At 46.3% G+C, this 24,300-nt stretch overlaps 1 protein-coding gene across 1 annotated transcript in view; it reads left to right on the top strand.

Moving 5' to 3' along the window:
- The window catches only part of CEBPZOS (CEBPZ opposite strand), a 38,154-nt gene extending 16,161 nt beyond the window's left edge, over window positions 1-21,993 (top strand). The window contains exons 3-5 of the mRNA XM_075338142.1: window positions 142-186; window positions 9,329-9,410; window positions 21,371-21,993. Of these exons, the coding sequence (XP_075194257.1) occupies window positions 142-186; window positions 9,329-9,410; window position 21,371 (128 nt within the window). The 3' untranslated portion in view covers window positions 21,372-21,993. The remainder of the gene's footprint in view (window positions 1-141; window positions 187-9,328; window positions 9,411-21,370) is intronic.
- The last annotated feature ends 2,307 nt before the right edge of the window (window positions 21,994-24,300 follow it).

The following is a 24,300-nucleotide window of genomic DNA, read 5'->3' as shown; positions in this document are numbered from 1 at the left end:
ATACATTTAAAGAAAAATAGTATACGCCATACAATGACATAGTTAATTCCATTTTATTTACATGCTTACTATATGATTAAAAGTCTTTATATACTTCTGCAGTCTGTATACTATCTGATTAATCTTGTGCTTGCCTGTCAGATTTCCGGCATACAATGAACAGAAGATTTCCTTCCGTTTTAGAAGGTAATAATTATAATTTATTTCTTCTGATCAAGTACTATCCAGAGATATACTAAATAATGTTAAAGAGGTTGGACCCCCATTTTTAGTTAAAAAAACGGACCAATGGTTGTCTTAAAAGCAAAAATAAAAACATACCTGTCAGACCCCAGCAATTCCACTCTGCTTTCCCCATTCAGTCTCCTCACCAATCGCCATTGCACCAGATACCAATGGTTATCACTGTTATATTTATCATTCTGTGAAGCTCAGCATGGAGCTGCGCTTCATAGAAGAACATAATTCTGATCATATATTGTTGCATTGCAGTATGTAGAACATGCAGGCAAGTGATCACAGGCTTAAGTCCCCCAAGGGGAATAAAAATAAGGTAAAATGAAAAGGTTTTTAATAAAATGAAGACAATAACATTTTGAATCCCCAATGCTTCTTTCTCCTGTAATAATAGAAATAATATAAAAACATTTATGGCATCATCTCATCTATCACAATATAAAATCAATCCCTTTAAACAGTAACTGTCATTTTAATTTTTAGTCCATAAATCAATAGTGCACATGAAAATAAGAAACATTGTAATATATCTTTTTCAGACACATTTCCTTCTGTCTCTGGCAGAATTGATCAGTCATTATCAACATTCTCAATTCTGAGGTAAAATCTGTATTCAGTGAAGACTTTCCCATTACTGAGATAGGAGATGGCCGCTGTTACTGATGAGATTTTATGTAGCAGAGGGAGAAGCTAGAGGCAGAGGGAGGAGTTGGCGGCTGAGGGATGGAGCAAGCAGCTGAGGGAGGGAGCAAGCGGCAAAGCGGAGGAGCAAGCAGTAGAGAGGGAGCCCGGAGGCAGAGGGAGACAGAGGCTGAGGGAGTGAGGGATCCGGAGGCAGAGGGAGGGAGCCAGAGGCAAGGGAGGGAGGGAGGCAAAGGAAAGAGGGAGGGAGCAAGAGGTAGGAGATAGATGCAGAGCTCCACCACTTCCTCCCTCTTCTATCTACATAGTATCTCACCAGTAACAGCTGCCATCTATCTCAGTAATGGGAAAGTCTTCACTGAATACAGATTTTACCTCAGAATTTAGAACTTTGATAACAACTGATCAATTCTGTCAGAGAAAGAAGGATATGGGGTACTTTGCACGTTGCGACATCGCTACTCCGAAAGTGACGCACATCCGGCGCCAATAACGACGTCGCAACGTGTAAAGCCTAGAAGCACCGATAAATGATCGCAAAAGCGTCGGAAATCAGTGATCTGTGTAGTGTCGGTCATTTTCATAATTTCGCTGCAGCGACAGGTACGATGTTGTTCCTCGTTCCTGTGGCAGCACACATCGCTGTGTATGAAGCCGCAGGAGCGAGGAACATCTCCTTACCTGCCTCCACCGGCTATGCGGAAGGAAGGAGGTGGGCGGGAAGTTTACGTCCCACTCATATCCGCCCCTCCGCTTCTATTGGCCGCCTGCTGTGTGACGTCGCTGTGAAGCCGCACGCCCGCCCCCTTAGGAAGGAAGCGGGTCGCCGGCCAGAGCGACATCGCAGGGCTGGTAAGTGCGTGTGAAGCTGCCGTAGCAATAGTGTTCGCTACGGCAGCTATCACAAGATATCGCATGTGCGACGGGGGCGGGTACTATCGCGCTTGGCATCGCTATCATCGGCTAGCGATGTCGCAGCGTGCAAAGTACCCCTAAGTCTCTGATCAGATATATTACACAGTTGCTTATTTTCAAGTGTACTATTCATTTATGAAATAAAAATTAAAATGATGGTTACCCGTTAAGGGCACTGCCAATTGTTGTTTTTGCCCTTTAGTTTTTCCTATTTTCTTTGTCGCTCCATTGGGAGACCCAGACAATTGGGTGTATAGCTTCTGCCTCCGGAGGCCACACAAAGTATTACACTTAAAAGTGTAAAGCCCCTCCCCTTCTGCCTATACACCCCCCGTGCCTCACGGGCTCCTCAGTTTTTATGCTTTGTGCGAAGGAGGCACACATGCACGCATAGCTCCACATCTTAGTCAGCAGCAGCTGCTGACTATGTCGGATGGAAGAAAAGAGGGCCCATAACAGGGCCCCCAGCATGCTCCCTTCTCACCCCACTCTGGTCGGCGGTGCTGTTAAGGTTGAGGTACCCATTGCGGGTACATAGGCAGGAGCCACATGCTGTTTTCCTTCCCCATCCCTTAATGGGCTCTGGGTGAAGTGGGATCCTAATCGGTCTCCAGGCACTGGGACCGTGCTCCCTCCGCAGCCCCTGGGGAATCTGCTGGACAGGAGCCGGGTATCGTCAGGGACAAGGCCCTGCTACTGTGAGGTACTCTGTGTCCCCTTGGGGGACCGCGCATGGAGCGCTTGTGCCATACACACTGCAGCACTGCTGGGTGTGTTAGTGCGCCGGGGACTACCGCGCCGACCGCGCTTATTTGCCGGCCGCGCTTATAACTTTAGTCCCCGGCTTTTGCGGCCTAGTATCGCATATTCCCGCCCCCAGGCCTGCCAGTCAGGGGAAGGGCGGGACGCTGCACAGGACGTCAGCGCTGAGGGCTGGAGCATACTTTGTATCCTCCTCCCCCCTCACTCAGCACAGTGGGGCATCAGATTCCCGCACTTTCTAGGGCACGCCCACGGCCCCCTCCTCCCCACAGAACGCCGGCAGCCATTCCTGTCAGCACTTCTGACGCTGGAGAGGAGAGACAACACAGCTCTGGGAGGCCCAGGCAGGGAATCTGGTGATCACACAACCGCTTTGAGCGGTCGGTAAGCAGCACCTGTGGTGCTGGCCCCACTGAGTGCCGAAGTGTACATATATATATATATATATATATATATATATATATATATATATATATATATATATATATATATATATATATATATATATATATATATATATATATATATATATATATATATATATATATATATATGCTATACATTTACACTGTACGGTCGCACTGTTGATTTTTGGCTATATACCCTCCTGGATTGTACTCAGAGGAGACAACAGCATGTCGTCCGCAAAAAGCAAGGGTGCCAAAGCACAGGCTTACTTTGCAACCTGTACCTCATGTGCGGCTATACTACCGGCAGGTTCCACCGATCCTCATTGTGTGCAATGCTCGGCCCCTGTGGCACTTACTCAGCCGGAGCCTCTGCTACTGGTGGCCCAGGTGGAACCACCTGCTACCACTGTCCAGGTGACAGGGACGGAGTTTGCAGTATTTGCTGACAAACTGTCTGAGAGTATGGATAAATGGTCTGCTAAGATACTAGAAGCCTTACAGTCCAGACCGGTGACTCAGGCCCCGGGCACTGTTGAATCATTGACCCCAGGCCCCCCTCAGTTGGAGCAGCAAAGTGCTCCTGGGGTGACCCATAGGTCCCAGGGTGAGGTCTCTGACACGGACCGCAGTCCCAGGCCGCCTAAGTGGGCTCGCTGGGAAATTCCCTCGACTTCATCACACTGTTCAGGGTCTCAGCAGGAGGACTCTCTGGATGATGAAGCGGAGGTAGCAGATCAGGATTCTGATCCTGAGGCCGCTCTCAACCTAGATACACCTGAAGGTGACGCCATAGTGAATGACCTTATAGCGACCATCAATCAGGTGTTGGATATTTCTCCCCCAGCTCCTCCAATTGAGGAGTCAGCTTCTCAGCAGGAGAAATTCCGTTTCAGGTTTCCCAAGCGTACATTGAGTACGTTTCTGGATCACTCTGACTTCAGAGAGGCAGTCCAGAAACACCGAGCTTGTCCAGATAAGCGTTTTTCCAAGCGCCTTAAGGATACACGTTATCCCTTCCCCCCTGACGTTGTCAAGGGCTGGGCTCAGTGTCCCAAGGTGGATCCTCCAGTCTCCAGACTGGCGGCTAGATCCATAGTTGCAGTGGAAGATGGGGCTTCACTCAAAGATGCCACTGACAGACAGATGGAGCTCTGGTTGAAATCCATCTATGAAGCTATCGGCGCGTCTTTTGCTCCAGCATTCGCAGCCGTATGGGCACTCCAAGCTATCTCAGCTTGTCATGCGCAGATTAATGCAGTCACACGTACGTCTGCTCCGCAAGTGGTGTCCTTAACCTCTCAGGCGTCGGCGTTTGCGTCCTACGCCATTAATGCTGTCCTGGACTCTGCGAGCCGTACGGCGGTAGCATCCGCCAATTCGGTGGCAGTCCGCAGGGCCATGTGGCTACGTGAATGGAAGGCAGACTCTGCTTCCAAAAAGTTCTTAACCGGTTTGCCATTTTCTGGCGACCGCCTGTTTGGTGAGCGATTGGATGAAATCATTAAACAATCCAAGGGAAAGGACTCATCCTTACCCCAGTCCAAACCAAACAGACCTCAACCACGGAAGGTACAATCGAGGTTTCGGTCCTTTCGGTCCGCTGGCAGGTCTCAATTCTCCTCGTCCAAAAGGCCTCAGAAGGATCAGAGGAACTCCGATTCATGGCGGTCTAAGTCACGTCCTAAAAAGACTGCCGGAGGAACCGCTCCCAAAGCGGCCTCCTCATGACTTTCGGCCTCCTCACACCGCATCCTCGGTCGGTGGCAGGCTTTCCCGCTTTTGCGACGCCTGGCTGCCACAGGTAAAAGACCGTTGGGTGAGAGACATTCTGTCTCACGGTTACAGGATAGAGTTCAGCTCTCGTCCTCCGACTCGATTCTTCAGAACATCTCCGCCCCCCGAGCGAGCCGATGCTCTTCTTCAGGCGGTGTGCACTCTGAAGGCAGAAGGAGTGGTGATCCCTGTTCCTTTTCAGCAACAGGGTCACGGTTTTTACTCCAACTTGTTCGTGGTGCCGAAAAAGGACGGATCCTTCCGTCCTGTTCTGGACCTAAAACTGCTCAACAAACACGTAAAAACCAGGCGGTTCCGGATGGAATCGCTCCGCTCCGTCATCGCCTCAATGTCCCAAGGAGATTTCCTAGCATCAATCGACATCAAAGATGCTTATCTCCACGTACCGATTGCTCCAGAGCATCAGCGCTTCCTGCGTTTCGCCATAGGGGACGAACACCTTCAGTTCGTGGCACTGCCTTTCGGCCTGGCGACAGCCCCACGGGTCTTCACCAAGGTCATGGCAACAGTAGTAGCAGTTCTGCACTCTCAGGGACACTCGGTGATCCCTTACTTAGACGATCTGCTTGTCAAGGCACCCTCTCAAGTGGCATGCCAACACAGCCTGAACATTGCTCTGGAGACTCTCCAGAGTTTCGGGTGGATCATCAATTTTCCAAAGTCAAATCTGACACCGGCCCAATCACTGACATATCTTGGCATGGAGTTTCATACTCTCTCAGCGATAGTGAAGCTTCCGCTGGACAAACAGCGTTCACTACAGACAGGGGTGCAATCTCTCCTTCAAGGCCAGTCACACCCCTTGAGGCGCCTCATGCACTTCCTAGGGAAGATGGTAGCAGCAATGGAGGCAGTTCCTTTTGCGCAGTTTCATCTGCGTCCACTTCAATGGGACATTCTCCGCAAATGGGACAGGAAGTCGACGTCCCTCGACAGGAACGTCTCCCTTTCTCGGGCAGCCAAGGCTTCCCTTCAGTGGTGGCTTCTTCCCACTTCTCTGTCGAAGGGGAAATCCTTCCTGCCCCCATCCTGGGCTGTGGTCACGACGGACGCGAGCCTGTCAGGGTGGGGAGCGGTCTTTCTCCACCACAGGGCTCAGGGTACTTGGACTCAGCCAGAGTCCTCCCTTCAGATCAATGTTCTGGAGATAAGGGCAGTGTATCTTGCCCTAAAGGCGTTCCAGCCGTGGCTGGAAGGCAAGCAGATCCGAATTCAGTCGGACAACTCCACAGCGGTGGCATACATCAACCACCATGGCGGAACACGCAGTCGGCAAGCCTTCCAGGAAGTCCGGCGGATTCTGCTATGGGTGGAAGCCACAGCCTCCACCATATCCGCAGTTCACATCCCGGGCGTAGAAAACTGGGAAGCAGACTTTCTCAGTCGCCAGGGCATGGACGCAGGGGAATGGTCCCTTCACCCGGACGTGTTTCAGGAGATCTGTTGCCGCTGGGGGATGCCGGACGTCGACCTAATGGCGTCCCGGCACAACAACAAGGTCCCGACATTCATGGCACGGTCTCAAGATCACAGAGCTCTGGCGGCAGACGCCTTAGTTCAGGATTGGTCGCAGTTTCAACTCCCTTATGTGTTTCCTCCTCTGGCACTGTTGCCCAGAGTGTTACGCAAGATCAGGTCCGACTGTCGCCGCGCCATCCTCGTCGCTCCAGACTGGCCGAGGAGGTCGTGGTACCCGGATCTGTGGCATCTCACGGTGGGCCAACCGTGGGCACTACCAGACCGACCAGACTTGCTGTCTCAAGGACCGTTTTTCCATCTGAATTCTGTGGCCCTCAACCTGACTGTGTGGCCATTGAGTCCTGGATCCTAGCGTCTTCAGGGTTATCTCAAGAGGTCATTGCCACTATGAGACAGGCTAGGAAACCAACGTCCGCCAAGATCTACCACAGGACGTGGAGGATATTCTTATCTTGGTGCTCTGATCAGGGTTTTTCTCCCTGGCCATTTGCCTTGCCCACTTTTCTTTCCTTCCTTCAATCCGGATTGGAAAAAGGTTTGTCGCTCGGCTCCCTTAAGGGACAAGTCTCAGCGCTCTCTGTGTTCTTTCAGAAGCGCCTAGCCAGACTTCCACAGGTACGCACGTTCCTGCAGGGGGTTTGTCACATAGTCCCTCCTTACAAGCGGCCGTTAGAACCCTGGGATCTGAACAGGGTGCTGATGGCTCTTCAGAAACCACCTTTCGAGCCAATGAGGGATATTTCTCTCTCACGCCTTTCGCAGAAAGTGGCCTTCCTAGTAGCAGTCACATCACTTCGGAGAGTGTCTGAGCTAGCAGCGCGGTCATGCAAAGCCCCTTTCCTGGTGTTTCACCAGGACAAGGTGGTTCTGCGTCCGGTTCCGGAATTTCTCCCTAAGGTGGTATCCCCCTTTCATCTCAATCAGGATATCTCCTTACCCTCTTTTTGTCCTCATCCAGTTCACCAATGTGAAAGGGATTTGCACTTGTTAGATCTGGTGAGAGCACTCAGACTCTACATTTCTCGTACGGCGCCCCTGCGCTGCTCGGATGCACTCTTTGTCCTTGTCGCTGGCCAGCGTAAAGGGTCACAGGCTTCCAAATCAACCCTGGCTCGGTGGATCAAGGAACCAATTCTCGAAGCTTACCGATCTTCTGGGCTTCCGGTTCCCTCAGGGCTGAGGGCCCATTCTACCAGAGCCGTGGGTGCGTCCTGGGCTTTGCGGCACCAGGCTACGGCTCAGCAGGTGTGTCAGGCAGCTACCTGGTCGAGCCTGCACACTTTCACGAAACACTATCAGGTGCATACCTATGCTTCGGCAGATGCCAGCCTAGGTAGGCGAGTCCTTCAGGCGGCGGTTGCCCACCTGTAGGAAGGGGCCGTTTTACGGCTCTATTACGAGGTTTTACTTTACCCACCCAGGGACTGCTTTTGGACGTCCCAATTGTCTGGGTCTCCCAATGGAGCGACAAAGAAGAAGGGAATTTTGTTTACTTACCGTAAATTCCTTTTCTTCTAGCTCCAATTGGGAGACCCAGCACCCGCCCCTGTTCCCTTCGGGCTGTTGTTCTTTGTGTACACATGTTGTTCATGTTGAATGGTTTCAGTTCTCCGAAATTTCTTCGGATTGAATTTACTTTAAACCAATTTATAACTTTTCCTCCTTCTTGCTTTTGCACCAAAACTGAGGAGCCCGTGAGGCACGGGGGGTGTATAGGCAGAAGGGGAGGGGCTTTACACTTTTAAGTGTAATACTTTGTGTGGCCTCCGGAGGCAGAAGCTATACACCCAATTGTCTGGGTCTCCCAATTGGAGCTAGAAGAAAAGGAATTTACGGTAAGTAAACAAAATTCCCTTCTTTTCAAAAGCCATAATTTTTTATATTGACATCTCCAGCATAACATTGAATTAAAGCCTGCACTCACAGGGGTTTGCACCCGATGGCAATTTGAGGTCCCTTCCAACTCTACCATTCTATGATTCTATGAGGTACCTAGGATTTCACTGTCTTGAACGCCCTCGCTGGCTGCCGGCAGTGTTTTCTCTGGCTGGTCTCCCCGAGATCATTGATTGTTTTGTTTTGTTGGTCTACTAGGCATTGCTCCCACCTAGCCAGAATCCTACTCCACACTGATGAGGGGCAATACCCTGAAACAGCTGTCTGTGGATGGATACCTGGCCTTGGTATTTCCCTTGTCATATCTTTAAACTTGTCAAAAAGTTGGATATTGACTAAAAGGGCCACTTAATATGGTGGTTATGGTGGTCTCCTAAAAAGAGTCACCCCTTGGCTGGGCCCTTCCCGGAGGGATATCTGGCTGGTTTCTGTGTTGAGACTCCTAACAGAGGCTCCACGGACCTTTTTGATTTGTCTATGAGGTACAGGAACAATATGGTGCACTTACCTTTTATAGTTTGAGGGCAGGGACAGTAGAAAATTTTTTAATGTCCCTGGAGTACCCCTTTAAAGGATTAACATGAGCCATCGGCCCTAGTGCCAGTCGCCGCTCTTAGGTGTAGATACACCACTAAAAGAAATTGCAACAAAAACTAATCAAAATAATGTCTCAATAAAAACATAACAAAAATGTCATCTTGCCACGTAAAAAGAAAAATCCATAAAATAACTCCAATGAAAAATTAAAAAGTGTTATTTTAAAAATGTGGTGTCAAGATAATCATACTAACATGGAGAATCATGTTGATCAATGAAAAATAAAAAATCTGCTGGAATCAAGGGGAATTTTTATCACCATTTCATCACACTTCAATTTTTTCCCCCATTTTCCAGTACATTCATTATATAATAAAATGAACGGTGTTCTTTAAACCTATAACTCGTCCTACAAGTTCTCATATGGTTATGGTGGGGGAAACAAAAATGTTATGGATCTTGGAGGAAGGTGAGAAAAAAACAGAAGAACGGCAACTGAAAATCATTCAGGAGTGAAGGGGTGTAAAAAAAAAAAAATGCTATTGTCTATACCTAAGCACTGAATTTTTCCCTGCTATGCTAGATTTTTATTGATGCAGATCAGCATGGTAATAGTAACAGATTTTCTGCATCTTTCTTATTTGGTTTGTGAACAGTTTACTATAAGTCCAATGAATGGGCCGGTGTACAAGGAATCCGGGAACGAGATGCTTTAATATGGGAGACAAATAGGAAATAGTAAGTTTTGTATTTTCTATACCTTTTTACAGTGTACAGATGTGTGTAAATCTATGTATTTATGTTCCAAGGCTTGTACCATCGTCAAACCCACACAAAAACGGGGAGACCATAAACTCCTCGCAGGTGTTGCTTTTTGGTCAGATCTGAATATCGGACACCAGTACGGCAGTGTAACCGTGCTCATCAGTCATGGTCATCCTGCCATCTGTACATGGATAACTGGAACATTGAGAGTCTTCCCATCTCATAATATCATCTGATGAAAAACAATGGCTGTAAAAGGTGATCACTTACATTGTGTCTGAAAGTACAACTTGTAATGCTCGAGGCTGGTGTAGGGGCAGCGAGTTGGATTAGTGGACCCAGGCTTACCCTGTAGTGGGAGGGGCTTAAATAAGCAACCACCGCAAGGCGGACATTAGGTACCACTCACAAGGCAGTGACTGGGACTGCGGCAGCTGACCCCCAGGACAGGAGAAGAATTCTGGTACGGATACAAATGCAGGCAGGTACAGGTGGAATGACCAATGCAGACCGGCAGGTGGGTACAGACAGGTTATGGTGGGCACGGCTGGAACAGATAGGTAAGGGATGGCAGACTCAGGTACAGGTGACGGATAACGGGACCTGACAACTAGCTAGACAGACAAGACACTGACTAACTGAAGGTGTTGTGCAGGCACCTCCCACAATAAAAGGGTGCCTTAAAGGGAACCTGTCAGCAGAAATTTCGACTTAAACCTAACAGATTCCCCCTCTGCAGCTCCTGGGCTGCATTCTAGCAAGGTCCCTGTTAGTATTGTGGCCCCTTTCTGACCCAAAAAAAGAGTTTATATCGAGGTACCTTTTTGGCTTCTGAATCTCTAAATCTGTCACGGGGGCGGGCTGCCTGATGGCCGTTATTCTGCCCCCTGTTCCTGTATGCCGCCCCCATCGCCGATTTCTATACTTCTGGACGCCGCCCACTGCTCCAGCCATCCCCGCGCATGCCCAGTGCTCATCTCTCGTGGATGAGCACTGTGCCCAGTGTCACCGGTGGTGACGTGCGCGCAGGGTTTAGATTATGGGCGGTGCTGTGATGTTAATTACCAAGCAACCGCCCATAATCGCGGGACCGCGCATTCCCCCTCGGCCTGCTTCTTTCTGCGCAAGCGCGCTGCAGCTGAACTCCTCCTGATCAGTGTAGTCACTGCTCCGCGCTCCTCCCATCTATTTCCTGCCTCAGGGCAAGATGGGAAGGAGGTGACGTGAGTTCAGCTGCAGCGCGCTTGCGCAGAAAGCAGGCCGAGGGGGAATGCGCGGTCCCGCGATTATGGGCGGTTGCTTGGTAATTAACATCACAGCACCGCCCATAATCTAAACCCTGCGCGCACGTCACCACCGGTGACACTGGGCACAGTGCTCATCCACGAGAGATGAGCACTGGGCATGCGCGGGGATGGCTGGAGCAGTGGGCGGCGTTCAGAAGTATAGAAATCGGCGATGGGGCGGCATACAGGAACAGGGGGCAGAATAACGGCCATCAGGCAGCCCGCCCCCGTGACAGATTTAGAGATTCAGAAGCCAAAAAGGTACCTCGATATAAACTCTTTTTTGGGTCAGAAAGGGGCCACAATACTAACAGGGACCTTGCTAGAATGCAGCCCAGGAGCTGCAGAGGGGGAATCTGTTAGGTTTAAGTCGAAATTTCTGCTGACAGGTTCCCTTTAAATAAATGGTGTCTCTCAGCCATTTCTGGGAAATGGCACTCCAGCCCTTTTAAGATGAAGTCCGGTGCGCGCACATGCGTCCTAAGTGCATTCCCAAGGAGCCTGTGCAGCATCCACACGCCCCGGGGGAGAGGAAGACACATCCTGCGTGATTGTGGAGCTGCGGGGAAGGATGCAACCCGTTGGTGAGACGCCGGCGCTACACAACTCACTGCTTCACTATGGGTTTCTTTACATACTGCCCTGACAAATATTTTAAAAAGGTCAGAAGGAACAAACTTGTCCTAACCATGTTGGCATTGGTCCTACACAGTGTCTTTGTAGACATTTTTCCCATTCAATTTCTTTTTAAAGACCTACTGCCCAGTTCCTTAAAACTGTCTTGTTGCACGTTATTCTTATTGAAGTGAACGTTGGAGTGAAGTTTACTTAATTTAGAGGCAAACTCTGATTAATGATAAAACACATCTTTACAATTGGGATGCACTTCTGTCAGAAATGTTACTCTAGTCAGATACTAGTAAAATGTGCGCCACTAAAGTGGTGGGTGGGCTTAGCCACTCCCTATCCTTTTGAGTATGTCGCCCGCTTTGGTGGAGCTGGCACAAGATTGAAATAAAAATACTAAGAGTCGCAAAAAAATTTCACAACTCCAAGTTATGCAAAAACGTTGCAACTTTTCAGAAAACTGCCATGAACACCTTGATAAATCGGGCTCTTAGTGTGCCTCTTTTTGCGGGGCTCTATATACAGCTGCATAACAAATAGTTGCATACATTTGGGTGCTACATTAAGCGTTTGGATTCATAGTGACAAAATTAGGACTTAGATTAAAGCCAGCTTTACACCTTACAATTAGGTGTGCGATCTCGTATGCGATGTGACACGCCCAGGTCGCATATGCGATTGAATGAGATTGCACATAGGTCGTTCATTTGCTGTCACACGTGCGTTAGTAGTCTATGTTAAATTGATCAATTTTGTGTGCGATCCTTTAGATCATGTGTTCTGTGACGTATGCATTGGGCACCCTTTTTTTTTTTTTTTATTTATTGACTTGCCAAGCGTGTGTAATGTGTAGGGATGCGGTTTTACTATGTCATCTGCCATTCAGCTCTGCTACATGGTCGCTGACAGCAGCCACAGACAGCCATGTAGCAGCGCTGAATGGCAGATGACAGCAGACACAGACAGAGCCGCACTGTCAGAATGAACTCGGGTGAACCTCACCCGACTTCATTGTCATGCTGCGGCTCTGTCTGTATCGCGTCCTGATTAGCGGTCACCAGTGAAGGACTCACCGGTGACCGCTAAACTCCTGAGTAACTGAATTGAGCAGCCCTCTCTCATACTCACCGATCCCCGATCCCCGGCTCTGCACGGCATTCACACTGCTCCGGCGGCTTTTACTGTTTTGAAAAAGCCGGCCGCCCATTAAACAATCTCGAAATAAACTGTGGGAAGAAAGGCGCAAATAGGGTCTTACCCGGTATAACAATGGGAAGTGAATGTGCAATAGGAACACTCACCTGATGAGGTTGTGCCAGTCACAACCCCTTTGACAGCATGAAAGGAACGTGGAAGGCAGCAGTCCCGCAAAACAGAGTAATTTCAGATGATGGGGGAGAAGCAGGTTTAAATACCGCGCCAAACCACAGGAATCAAGATGAAATTAGTAAATCTCTTTTCTTTATTTTCACAGGTCTACGCGTTTCAAGGACATATCCGTCCTCTTTCTCAGGACAAATGTAGAGAATACTATAGCCATTAAACAATCTCGTATTCCCTGCTTTCCCCGCCCACCGGCGCCTATGATTGGTTACAGTGAGACACGCCCCCACGCTGAGTGACAGGTGTCACACTGTAACCAATCATAGGCGCCGGTGGGCGGGGAAAGCAGGGAATACGAGATTGTTTAATGGGCGGCCGGCTTTTTCAAAACAGTAAAAGCCGCCGGAGCAGTGTGAATGCCGTGCAGAGTCGGGGATCGGTGAGTATGAGAGAGGGGGTAAGAGGGATAGACTGACATGGACAGAGAGAGAGGGACAGAGATAGTGACCGACTGACAGAGATTAGTGAATGACAGACATTGTGAGGCGCTTCAGAACGCAGCTTTTCAGCTGCGCTCTGAAGCGGACCTTTTTTAAGCTGCGGTGCAGAGCGCACACCTGCGCACATAGCTTCAGACACCAAAAATCGTATGAGGGATGTCACACGTTACAATTGACTAGGTTCATACAACAAAACGTCCAATGTATGAGGAATAAACGACGTGTATGCGATCAACGTATTTGCGTTCAATCTTGATTGCACGTAGGTGTCACACGCAAATACGTCACGAACGATGCAGGATGTGCGTCACTTACAACTTGACCCCGACGACGGATTGAAAGATTTATTGAAGCGTGTAAAGCAGGCATAAGACTGTTTGCACAATGGACTGTACAGAACCAAATCCAATAAATTAGTAAAAAAAATATTAGACTTTGGTCTAGATGGACTCCCTTTAGAACTCTATCTAGGATATTTCGACCAACTGGCTCCTCTTTTTCTTAAAGTATATAATTCCTCACTGGAAAAAGGGCTTTCTTCCGAAATCTTTCTGTGATGCCATTTATTTTAGTAATACTAATCCAGATAAGGGTCACGCTAAGTATGGGCAAAGGGATGTGAGGGAATAGAGAAACCCTGTGTCCATGGGAGGGGGAGATGGTGACCCCTGATAAAAACTTCAGCTGACTCCCCTAATATCCCTAGATAGGTTCTGCACTTATGCATCGAACAGGATTCCTGGCCCTTCCTCACCCTGAACAGGGCCCTAAGTAATGAACTGGTGGGATGAGCACTAGTAAACCCTACTAAGTCCTAAAGAAAAAACAGGGGAAGTAAACAAATGCCTTATCTCCAAGATGACTTGGTGAAAGGAACAGCAACATACAATGTTTTACCAGATGATTACATGCCAACTTCTTGCAATCAAGACCGTATAGAAACTTAACTGTATCACCAGCAACATACCAAGGGGAAATGCAGGTATATAAAGACACAGAGGGTGAGGAATAATGATTAGCAGCTAAAAGGAAAAGATCTCAGCAGGGTCCTAAAGGGGGGAAAAAAAAGTAAACACTAACAGAGAAGACACACAAGATTCCATTCACACCACAGAGGAAAGGATGGAATATCAAGGAGCAGGGTGTGCAGCCAAACGCATTGACCTTCTGCAAGGTCGTCTGTCAATTGTGACACACCCATGACAATAAGCCTCTTGAAAATTGTGCATCATATAGATTATAAAATATTAAGCAAATTTCTAGCAAATAGACTAAATAAAGTAATTCATAAAATTATTTAACCAGACTAGTGCAGATTTATTCTGAGTCAGTCTACATCCAATAATATAAGGAGAGCACAGGTAATTGCACAGTTGGGTTGGAAAATAAAGGAAGATTGAGCCTTGATGTCTCCAGTTGCTGCTGAGGCATTGGATTCAGTTGAGTGGGCCTACCTTCTGAAGGATATTTGACAATTTGGCATTGGGCCAGGCTTCAGTAGATCGATTGCTGTCTTGTATCGATCTCCAAACGCCAAGGTAATGATTAATGGTTTTATGTCCTCGTTGATTCCCTTGGAGACAGGGACCAGACAGGGGTGCCCTCTGTCCTTCCTTTTGTTAAGCTGGTGTCACACTAAACGACAGCGACAACGACGTCGCTGTTACGTCACCATTTTCGGTGACGTAACAGCGACCTTGTAAGTCGCTGTTATGATCGCTGCTTAGCTGTCAAACACAGCAGAAGCAGCGATCATAAGGTCGCTGTGCTACATGTTCAGAGAGCAGGGAGCCACGCTTAGCGCTGGCTCTTTGCTCTCCTGCAGCACACATCGGGTTAATTAACCCGATGTGTGCTGCAGCTACATGTCACAGTTCAGAGAGCAGGGAGCCGCGCTTAGCGCTGGCTCCTTGCTCTCCTGCAGCACACATCGGGTTAATTAACCCGATGTGTGCTGCAGCTACATGTCACAGTGCAGAGAGCAAGGAGCCGCGCACACTGCTTAGCGCTGGCTCCTTGCTCTCCTTGCTACAGTATACATCGGGTTAATTACCCGATGCGTACTGCAGCCACATGTCCCAGTGCAGGAGCCGGCGCTGGCAGCAAGAGCGGAGGCTGGTAACCAGCGTAAACATCGGGTAACCAGGGAAAGGTCTTCCCTTGGTTACCCGATGTTTACGCTGGTTACAGCTTACCGCAGCTGCCAGTGCCGGCTCCTGATCGCTTCATTTCGTCGCTCTCTCGCTGTCACACACAGCGATGTGTGTGTCACAGCGGGAGAGTGACGACCAAAAAATGAAGCTGGACATTCAGCAACGACCGGCGACCTCACAGCAGGGGCCAGGTCGTTGCTGGATGTCACACACAGCGACAGCGACGGGACGTCGCTGCAACGTCACAGAAAATGGTGACGTAGCAGCGACGTCGTTGTCGCTATGTGTGACACCAGCTTTAGCCATTGCCATGAAACCACTGGCTGTTGGTAAACTTCAGCCTGCAGGGTATGAAGGGATTAAAGTGAGCTCCTGTGAGGACCCCTTGGTGTTATATGACGATGATTTCATTATGATAGTGATCAGTCCAAGAGTTATACTGCCTTTGGTAAAGGATCTGAGTTCTCTAGTCTAAAAATAAAATGGCAGAAATCCATGTTGTTACCTGTAAGCACTATGGGATGGAAAATAGGGCATGATTTCTGAAGGCTACTCTGTTATTTTAATATATATCCTCCCTTTTGTCATACCTGCGGTAGGAAATTAGAATATGGGGTGCCCTCCCTGTCAATAGCTGGGAGAATCCATGTCATGTTCTAGAACAGTGATGGCGAACCTATGGCCCTGCATGCCACACTGGGCACGCAGAGCCTTTTGTGTTGGCACGCGCACTGTCGCCACACTGAGCCACTTTGTACTGTCGGTGTGGTCGCGCCGACAGTACAAACTGGTGTTGGAGCGGAGGAGACATTTCTCCTGCCTCTGACACGCCTCCTCTCCTGAGCCGCAGGCCTGTTGCCTAGGAGACGGAGGGGTGTCAGTAGGCGGCGCCGGCGTCCTGTGGGCGCGCGGGATCTTTCTGAACTGACTGAGGGCGGCGCGCAGCGGAGGAGCAGGGGCTGCAAGGTGAGTTTTTTTTTCTTTATTTTGATTTTCAAGCTGTGTGCGGCTGTGCCAGGACGGGGGCAAACCTTCAGAGCACGGGGGCAAAGAGCACGGGGGCATACAGAAAGCACGGGGGCATACAGAGAGCACGGGGGCATACAGAGCACGGGGCAAACATGGCTGCAAAGATGGGGGGGAAACATGACTGCAATGATGGGGGGGAAACATGACTGCAAAGATGGGGGGAAACATGACTGCAAGAATGGGGGGAAACATGACTGCAAGAATGGGGGGAAACATGACTGCAAGGATGGAGGGAGACATGCCAGGATAGGGTACATTTAGCAGGAAGGGGAACATGCCAGGATGGGGTACACATTTACCAGGATGGGGGGAAACATGAAAGGATGGGGGTACATGAACATGCCAGGATGAGGAAAATTGCCAGGATGGGGAACATTTAGCAGGAAGGGTGACATTTATCAGGATGGGGTATATTTTTCCAGGATGGGGTACATTTACCAGGAAAGGGGACATTTACCAGGATAAGGGAACATGCCTGGATGAGGTACATTTACCAGGAATGAGGTACATGCCTGGATGGGGTACATTTGCCTGGATGGGGTACATTTGCCTGGATGGGGTACATTTGCCTGGATGGGGTACATTTGCCTGGATGGGGTACATTTGCCTGGATGGGGTACATTTACCAGGATGGGGTACATTTACCAGGATGGGGTACATTTACCAGGATGAGGAATATTTACCAGGATGGGGACAAATATACCAGAATGTAGGAAATATATATCAGGATGGGGGACATGTTTACCAGGAAGTGGCCAGGAAGGGGGACATAACTACACAATGAAGGGGAGGGTAGCAACTCGTACGTTTGTATGGGTTTTCAGGATATTCAGACTTTGAAATGTAGATGTGGATTACAGGGTGACATCTGATTGCATTCCGTGCTAAAATCCCTTGTGTCTAATATGCTGCAATTTTTTTCCAGAAAGATCAATCCAACTGCTGTGTCTGGAAAGGGCAGGGGCTCAGCTTCAGTGTGTGGTAAGCACGAATGAGGGTGATGCCCCCTGCTGAAGAGAAGAGAAGACGGCAAAGGTAAGATTAACATCAATTATTTACATAATAGGATTGGTTGGCACTTCAGAAAAAAAAATGGGTTTAGGGATATAGTTTGGGCCCTCGGCCTGTAAAAGGTTCGCCATGACTGTTCTAGAACATATTGCGTCCATAGTCCCAAAAACATCTTTGCCATGATCATCTCCCATTTAGCATCCTTCAAACTGCCACAAACTGACACTGACCACTCTTCAGAGGCCCAGGATGAGGCAAGTCCGGAAATCCCAGACTTCTTATACTACTTAGCTGGCCATCTTTGCTTTCTGCAACAGATGCATATAGCAGATAATTATTTGCCTAATTCTGAACACCACCTTATTTGAGTCTTCCAAGTCTATGGAGGTTCTTGGAAGCTCCAGAGCAATACTCAAACCACTTCTTGCTAATTCACAGACTTGCGGTTCAAGTGTGGAGAGCCACCAAAAAGATTTTTCAATTCAAACACACAGCATCCAAGTCCTCCTTATGGCATAAGGCTCTGTGCGCACACTGCGTCTTTTTGACGCTGCGTTTTTGTGCGTTTTTGGCCGCTAAAAACGCACCTGCGTCGAAAAAACACATAAAAAAAACGCATGAGTTTTTGCTGCGATTTGGTGCATTTTTAGCTGCGTTTTGCTGCGTTTTTGATCTCTGCGTTTTTCAAATGCATTGCATGGGCGGAAAACGCAGAAAAACGCAGGAAAGAATTGACATGTCCATTTTTTTTTTAACTCAAAAACGCAGGTAAAAAAAACAGATGTGTGCGGACAGCAAAAATGAAAACTCATAGACTTTGCTGGGGAAGCAAAGTCCTGCAGTTTTGAGGCCAAAAACGCACCCGAAAAACGCGCAAAAACGACGCGAAAAACGCACTGTGCGCACATAGCCTAACTGTGCTCTTCACAAATTGCTATATTCCAAAGATGCTCAGTTTTAGTCATACTTAGGGGTCAATGCACTGGCACAGGTTTATATCCAGGGTATTCTTATTTCCCTTTATCAATGTCAACAACTTTATCAAGTCCCCAGACATAATTTCTCTTTAGGTATCTGCAACTAAAGGCCCCGTCACACACAGAGATAAATCTTTGGCAGATCTGTGGTTGCAGTGAAATCATGGACATATTGTTCCATTTGTACACAGCCACAAACCTGGCACTGATTGTCCACAATTTCACTGCAACCACAGATCTGCCGCAGATTTATCTGTGTGTGACAGGGCCTTAAGGCATGACCCACGAAAAATTATTCTCGCCTGTCCTCCTTTCCCGTGGTGCCTTCTTACCTGCTTCTTGTGAACCGATCGCAGGCACAATAGACCCCTTGGTGATCGCGGCAGGTGCAGGGGCTGCAAGCCAGGACAACTTGCATTCATTAATGAATTCTGAATTTTAATAGAAAAATCTAAAGGAAAATTTCAGGACATCTGTCCATATACTAAATCTCAAAACAATGTGGGTCATGCAGCAAGGCATGGTAAAAGAAAATTTGTTACCATATTTTTGCTCCCTAATCCAAGAGAAGCATAAAGTAGAGATAAAGACCCTGATTCCAGCGATGTGTCACTTTCTGGACTGCTTGCTATAGTTTTGATAAAATCATTGTTTTGTCAGCAGGAAATTATTATGAGAGGACTCCTCAATCTGCTGCCATGTAGTCCTCCATATTCATAAGCTTTATATAGCCCCGCCGCCACCTCTGATTGGCAGCTTTCTGCCTATGCACAGTGTACAAAGCAAGCTGCCAATCAGTGGTGTTAGCAGGGTTATACAGAGTTCAACATTACAAGAACTGGTAAGTCTGGAGCAGATAAAATCACTTTTTTATCCAAACTGCAGCAAGTAGCCCAGCAAGTGACAAAATCAAGGACACTCTCTGCGCCTAAGTCATTCTGCTTTCACATTGGGTAGCAAAAATCTGGTGACAGATTCCCTTCAAACAAAAATAAAGTTAAAGTTGGCATATAGCCAAGTCAATGTCCTGACCCTAAGGGCTCACTCACATGAGCGTATAAATTGGACAACCTCAATGTGAGAAATTCTCGTATTGCACTCAATGCCGATCTAATCTAAGAGTATTTCTTCAACTTGAATCGGACTTAGGAAAAAATGGAAGCATGCTGCAATTGGTAATGTGTCGCGTGCTCCCACACAAGTCTATGGGTGCAAACGAAACATCGTAGTGCACTGATGCCATCGAAGCGCAGTGTGATATATGCAGAGAGAGGCAGTGGAGAAGATGGAGAAATTAATCTCTACATCTTCTCCCTATTCTCACATGTGAGAGAATTGAATCACAGTGAATGACGTTCGGTCACGCTGGCAGCAGAGTCAGAGCCAAGTGTCGTTAACATATCAGATCCGATTTTCTTGCATCAGATGTTATACAATAGTGTGACCCCTGCCTAATACTATAGAAATGTTCTGTAATGACCATCAACATAAGATGAAGCTATTTTATAAGGAGGAATGGGCTATAATTGTTCCAAGCTGACGTGCAGTTATTACAACACAAGAAATTATAAAGTCAAATTATTTTTATTTTTGGCTCATTAGTTATCCGATAGAGTCAAATTTATGCAGAAATAGGGAATATTCTGAAGGGTTCACAAAAACTCAAGGACCATTGTAGTAACCCTTATGGATATACTTCATTGTCTGATCTTCCTGTGCAGCGGGATAAAACCTTCAACTAATACAAGTGCATTTCAATAAATTAGAATATCATCAAAAAGTTATTTTATTTCAGTAATGCAGTACAAAAAGGGAAATGCATATATTATATAGAGTCATTACACAGTGATCTATTTCAAGTGTTTATTTCTGTTAATGTTGATGATTATGGCTTACAGCCAATGAAAACCCAAAAGTCATTATCTCAGAAAATTAGAATATTATATAAGACTGACTGAAAAAAATATTTTAAACTCATAAATGTTGGCGCCTACTGAAAAGTCTGTACAGCAAATGCCTCAATACCTGGTCGGGGCTCCTTTTGCATTAATTACTGCATCAATGCGGCGTGGCACGGAGGCGATCAGCCTGTGACACTGCTGAGGTGTTATGGAAGCCCAGGTTGCTTTGATAGCATTGGTAGCAGCCTTCAGCTCATCTGCATTGTTGGGTCTGGTGTCAATCATCTTCCTCTTGACAATACCCCATAGATTTTCTATGGGGTTTAGGTCAGGTGAGTTTGGTGACCAATCAAGCACAGTGATACTGTGGTTATTATACCAGGTATTGGTACTTTTGGCAGTGTGGACAAGTGCCAAGCCCTGCTGGAAAATGAAATTTCCATCTCCAAAAAGCTTGTTGGCAGAGAGAGGCATGAAGTGCTCTAAAATGTCCTAGTAGACAGCTGCGCTGACTTTGGTCTTGATAAAACACAGTGGACCTACACCAGCAGATGACATGGCTCCCCAAACCATCACTGATTGTGGAAATTTCACACTGTCAAGTTAGCGGTCTTCGCCATGATTGTGTAGCCTACTGAACCAGACTAAGGGAGCATTTTAAACACTCAGGAAGCCTTTGCAGGTGTTTTGTGGTCATTATTCTAATTTTCTGAGATAATGAATTTTGGGTTTTCATTGGCTGTAAGCTATAACCATCAACATTAACAGAAATAAACACTTGAAATAGATCCCTCTGTGTGTAATGACTCTATAATATATGCGTTTCCCTTTTTGTACTGAATTACTGAAATTAACTTTTTGATGATATTCTAAGTTATTGAGATGCACCTGTATATTGGCAGAGATGTTTTTTCATGACAATATCTTTAATTATGAATTGATTGAGAGTTTTAGAATTTGGATACTTGATGTTGCTGCATTTAAAAAATGTGTGTATATATACAACTCTGGCAAAAATTAAGAGATGACTGCAAAATTGTTAGTTTTCTGTTTTTTCTCTTTGAGTAAAATGTAAATTGTTTTTTATTCTATGTGACTATCCATTTTCCTCTTGATTACATTCCAGAGCCGCATACAAGATTATCCTGGAAAAAACCGTTGCTTCCTTCTGCTCAGGCAGTTGCTTCCTTCTGCTCACTCTGAGGACTGTTTTTTTCCAGCAGGACAATGCGCCATGCCACACAGCATAGTCAATCAATGTGTGGATGAAGGACCACCACATCAAAACCCTATCATGGCCAGCCCAATCTCCAGACCTGAACCCCATTGAAAACCTCTGGAATGTAATCAAGAGGAAGATGGATAGTCACAAGCTATCAAACAAAGAACTGCTTAAATTTTTGAGCCAGGAGTGGCATAAGGTCACCCAAAGCTGTGTGAAAGACTGGTGGAAAGCATGCCAAGATGCATGAAAGCTGTGATTAAAAATCATGGCTATTCCACAAAATATTGATTTCTGAACTCTTCCTGAGTTAAAATTATGATTTTATGATTATGAACTTGTTTTCTTTGCATTATTTGAGGTCTGAAAGCAATGCATTTTTTTTGTTATCTTGACCATTTCCCATTTTCAGAAAATAAATACAAAATGTATTGCTTGGAAATTTGGACTCATGTTGTCAGTAGTTTATCGAAAAGAACAATTTACGTTTTACTCAAAAATATACAGCGGGGAAAAAAAGTTTAGTCAGCCACCAATTGTGCAAGTTCTCCCACTTAAAAAGATGAGATTTTCCAGTAATTGATATCATAGGTAGACCACAACTATGAGAGAAAATATGAGAACACAAATCCAGAAAATCACTTTGTCTGATTTGGCAAGATTTTTTTGCACGTTATGGTGGAAAATAAGTATTAGGTCAATAACAAAAGTTCATCTCAATATTTTGTTATATATCCTTTGTTGGCAATGACAGAGGTCAAACTTTTTCTGTAAGTCTTCATCAGGTTGACACACACTGTTGGTGGTATGTTGGGCCATTCCTCCATGCAGATCTCCTCTAGAGCAGTGATGTTTTGGGCCAGTCGTTGGGCAACACGGACTTTCAACTCCCTCCAAAGGTTTTCTATAGGGTTGAGATCTAGAGACTGGCTAGGCCACTCCAGGACCTTCATATGCTTCTTACGAAGCCACTCCTTTGTTGCCCTGGTGGTGTGCTTGGGATCATTATCATGCTGAAAGACCCAGCCACGTTTCATCTTCAATGCACTTGCTGATGGAAGGAGGTTTGCACTCAAAATCTCACGATACATGGCCCATTTATTCGTTTGTGTACACGGATCAGTCGTCCTGGTCCCTTTCCAGAGAAACAGCCCCAAAGCATGATGTTGCCACCCACTTTCTTCACAGTAGGTATGGTGCTCTCTGGATGCAACTCAGTATTCTGTCTCCTTCAAACATGATGAGTTGCGTTTCTACCAAACAGTTCTACTTTGGTTTCATCAGACCATATGACATTCTCCCAATACTCTTCTGGATAATCCAAATGCTCTCTAGCAAACTTCAGACGGGACCGGACATGTGCTGGCTTAAACAGGGGAACACGTCTGCTATATGCAGGTTATCTACTAGGTCCTCCTATATGGTTCTGGAATTTTTGCTCACTGTTCTTGGGATCATTTTGACCCCACAGGGTGAGATCTTACGTGGAGCCCCAGATCGAGGGAGATTATCAGTGGACTTGTATGTCTTCCATTTTCTTATTATTGCTCCCACAGTTTCATCACACTAAGCTGCTTGCATATTGCAGATATAGTCTTCCCAGCCTGGTGCAGGGCTACAATTTTGTTTCTGGTGTCCTTTGACAGCTTTTTGGTCTTAACTGTAGTGGAGTTTGGAGTGTGACAGGTTGTGGACAGGTGTCTGTTATACTCATAAGTTCAAACAGGTGCCATTTACTACAGGTTATGAGTGGAGGACAGAGGAGCTTCTTAAAGAAGAAGTTACAGGTCTGTGAGAGCCAGAAATCTTGCATGTTTTTAGGTGAATCAATACTTATTTCTCACCATAATTTGCAAAACAAAAATCTTGCCAAATCAGACAAGGTGATTTTTTTGGAATTTTTATCTCATTTTGTCTCTCATGGTTGTGGTCTACCTATGATGTTAATTACAGGCCTCTCTCATCTTTTTAAGTGGGAGAACTTGCACAATTGGTGGCTGACTAAATACTTATTTTTCCCCACTGTACCTATAAAGAGAAAGATCAGAAAAACTTAACATTTTGCAGTGGTCTCTTAATTTTTTTTTTTTTGCCAGAGCTGTATATATAATATTACACACGCACACTTTTTTGTTGTTTTGTTTAAATTTCATGTAGCTAAATGCTAGAGAAATGTCCACGTTTAAAAATGTATCTTTGTTTTTTTTTTCTTCTAGATATGCTCTGCCGCCACGGACATCAAAATACGTATCATGCAGTTCTATTTTGAATGGTGTTTCACCATATGAACTCTATAATGGAATCTAGAAATTGCTGATATTGTAAAACATAAGTGAGATTCCCAAGTGCGATCATTATTTGCTATTGTACCACGGACAGGGAAATAAGTAAGCTGTCAGGCCTGTGTGGCATTTTTTTTTTGTACTTTTATTTTAACACACTTCTATGGCTTTTTGTATTTAGCTGAATTTACTCAAGCAAAAATGAATAATAACAAGCAAAAATTACAAGTGTTTTCTTTTACTTTTATACATCTAGAAATGCAGATCACTGTCTATAGAGAGTCTTGCTGCCAGCTCATTCACATGGAATATCGTTCACTGAAAAAGATCTAAATTTAATGAACAAAAATATAAACACCACACTTTTGTTTTTGCTCCCATTTTTCATGAGCTAAAGTCAAATATCTAAGATTTTTATTATGTACAAAAGGCCTTTTTCTCTTAAATATTGTTTATAAATTTGGCTAAATCTGTGTTGGTGAGCGCTTCTCCATTTCCAAGATAATCCATCCACCTCACAGGTGTGGCATATCAAGATGCTGATTAGACAGC

This window comes from Anomaloglossus baeobatrachus, chromosome 3 (assembly GCF_048569485.1).
Source record: "Anomaloglossus baeobatrachus isolate aAnoBae1 chromosome 3, aAnoBae1.hap1, whole genome shotgun sequence".
NCBI lineage: Eukaryota > Metazoa > Chordata > Amphibia > Anura > Aromobatidae > Anomaloglossus > Anomaloglossus baeobatrachus.
This window is presented reverse-complemented; position numbering and strand designations above follow the sequence as displayed.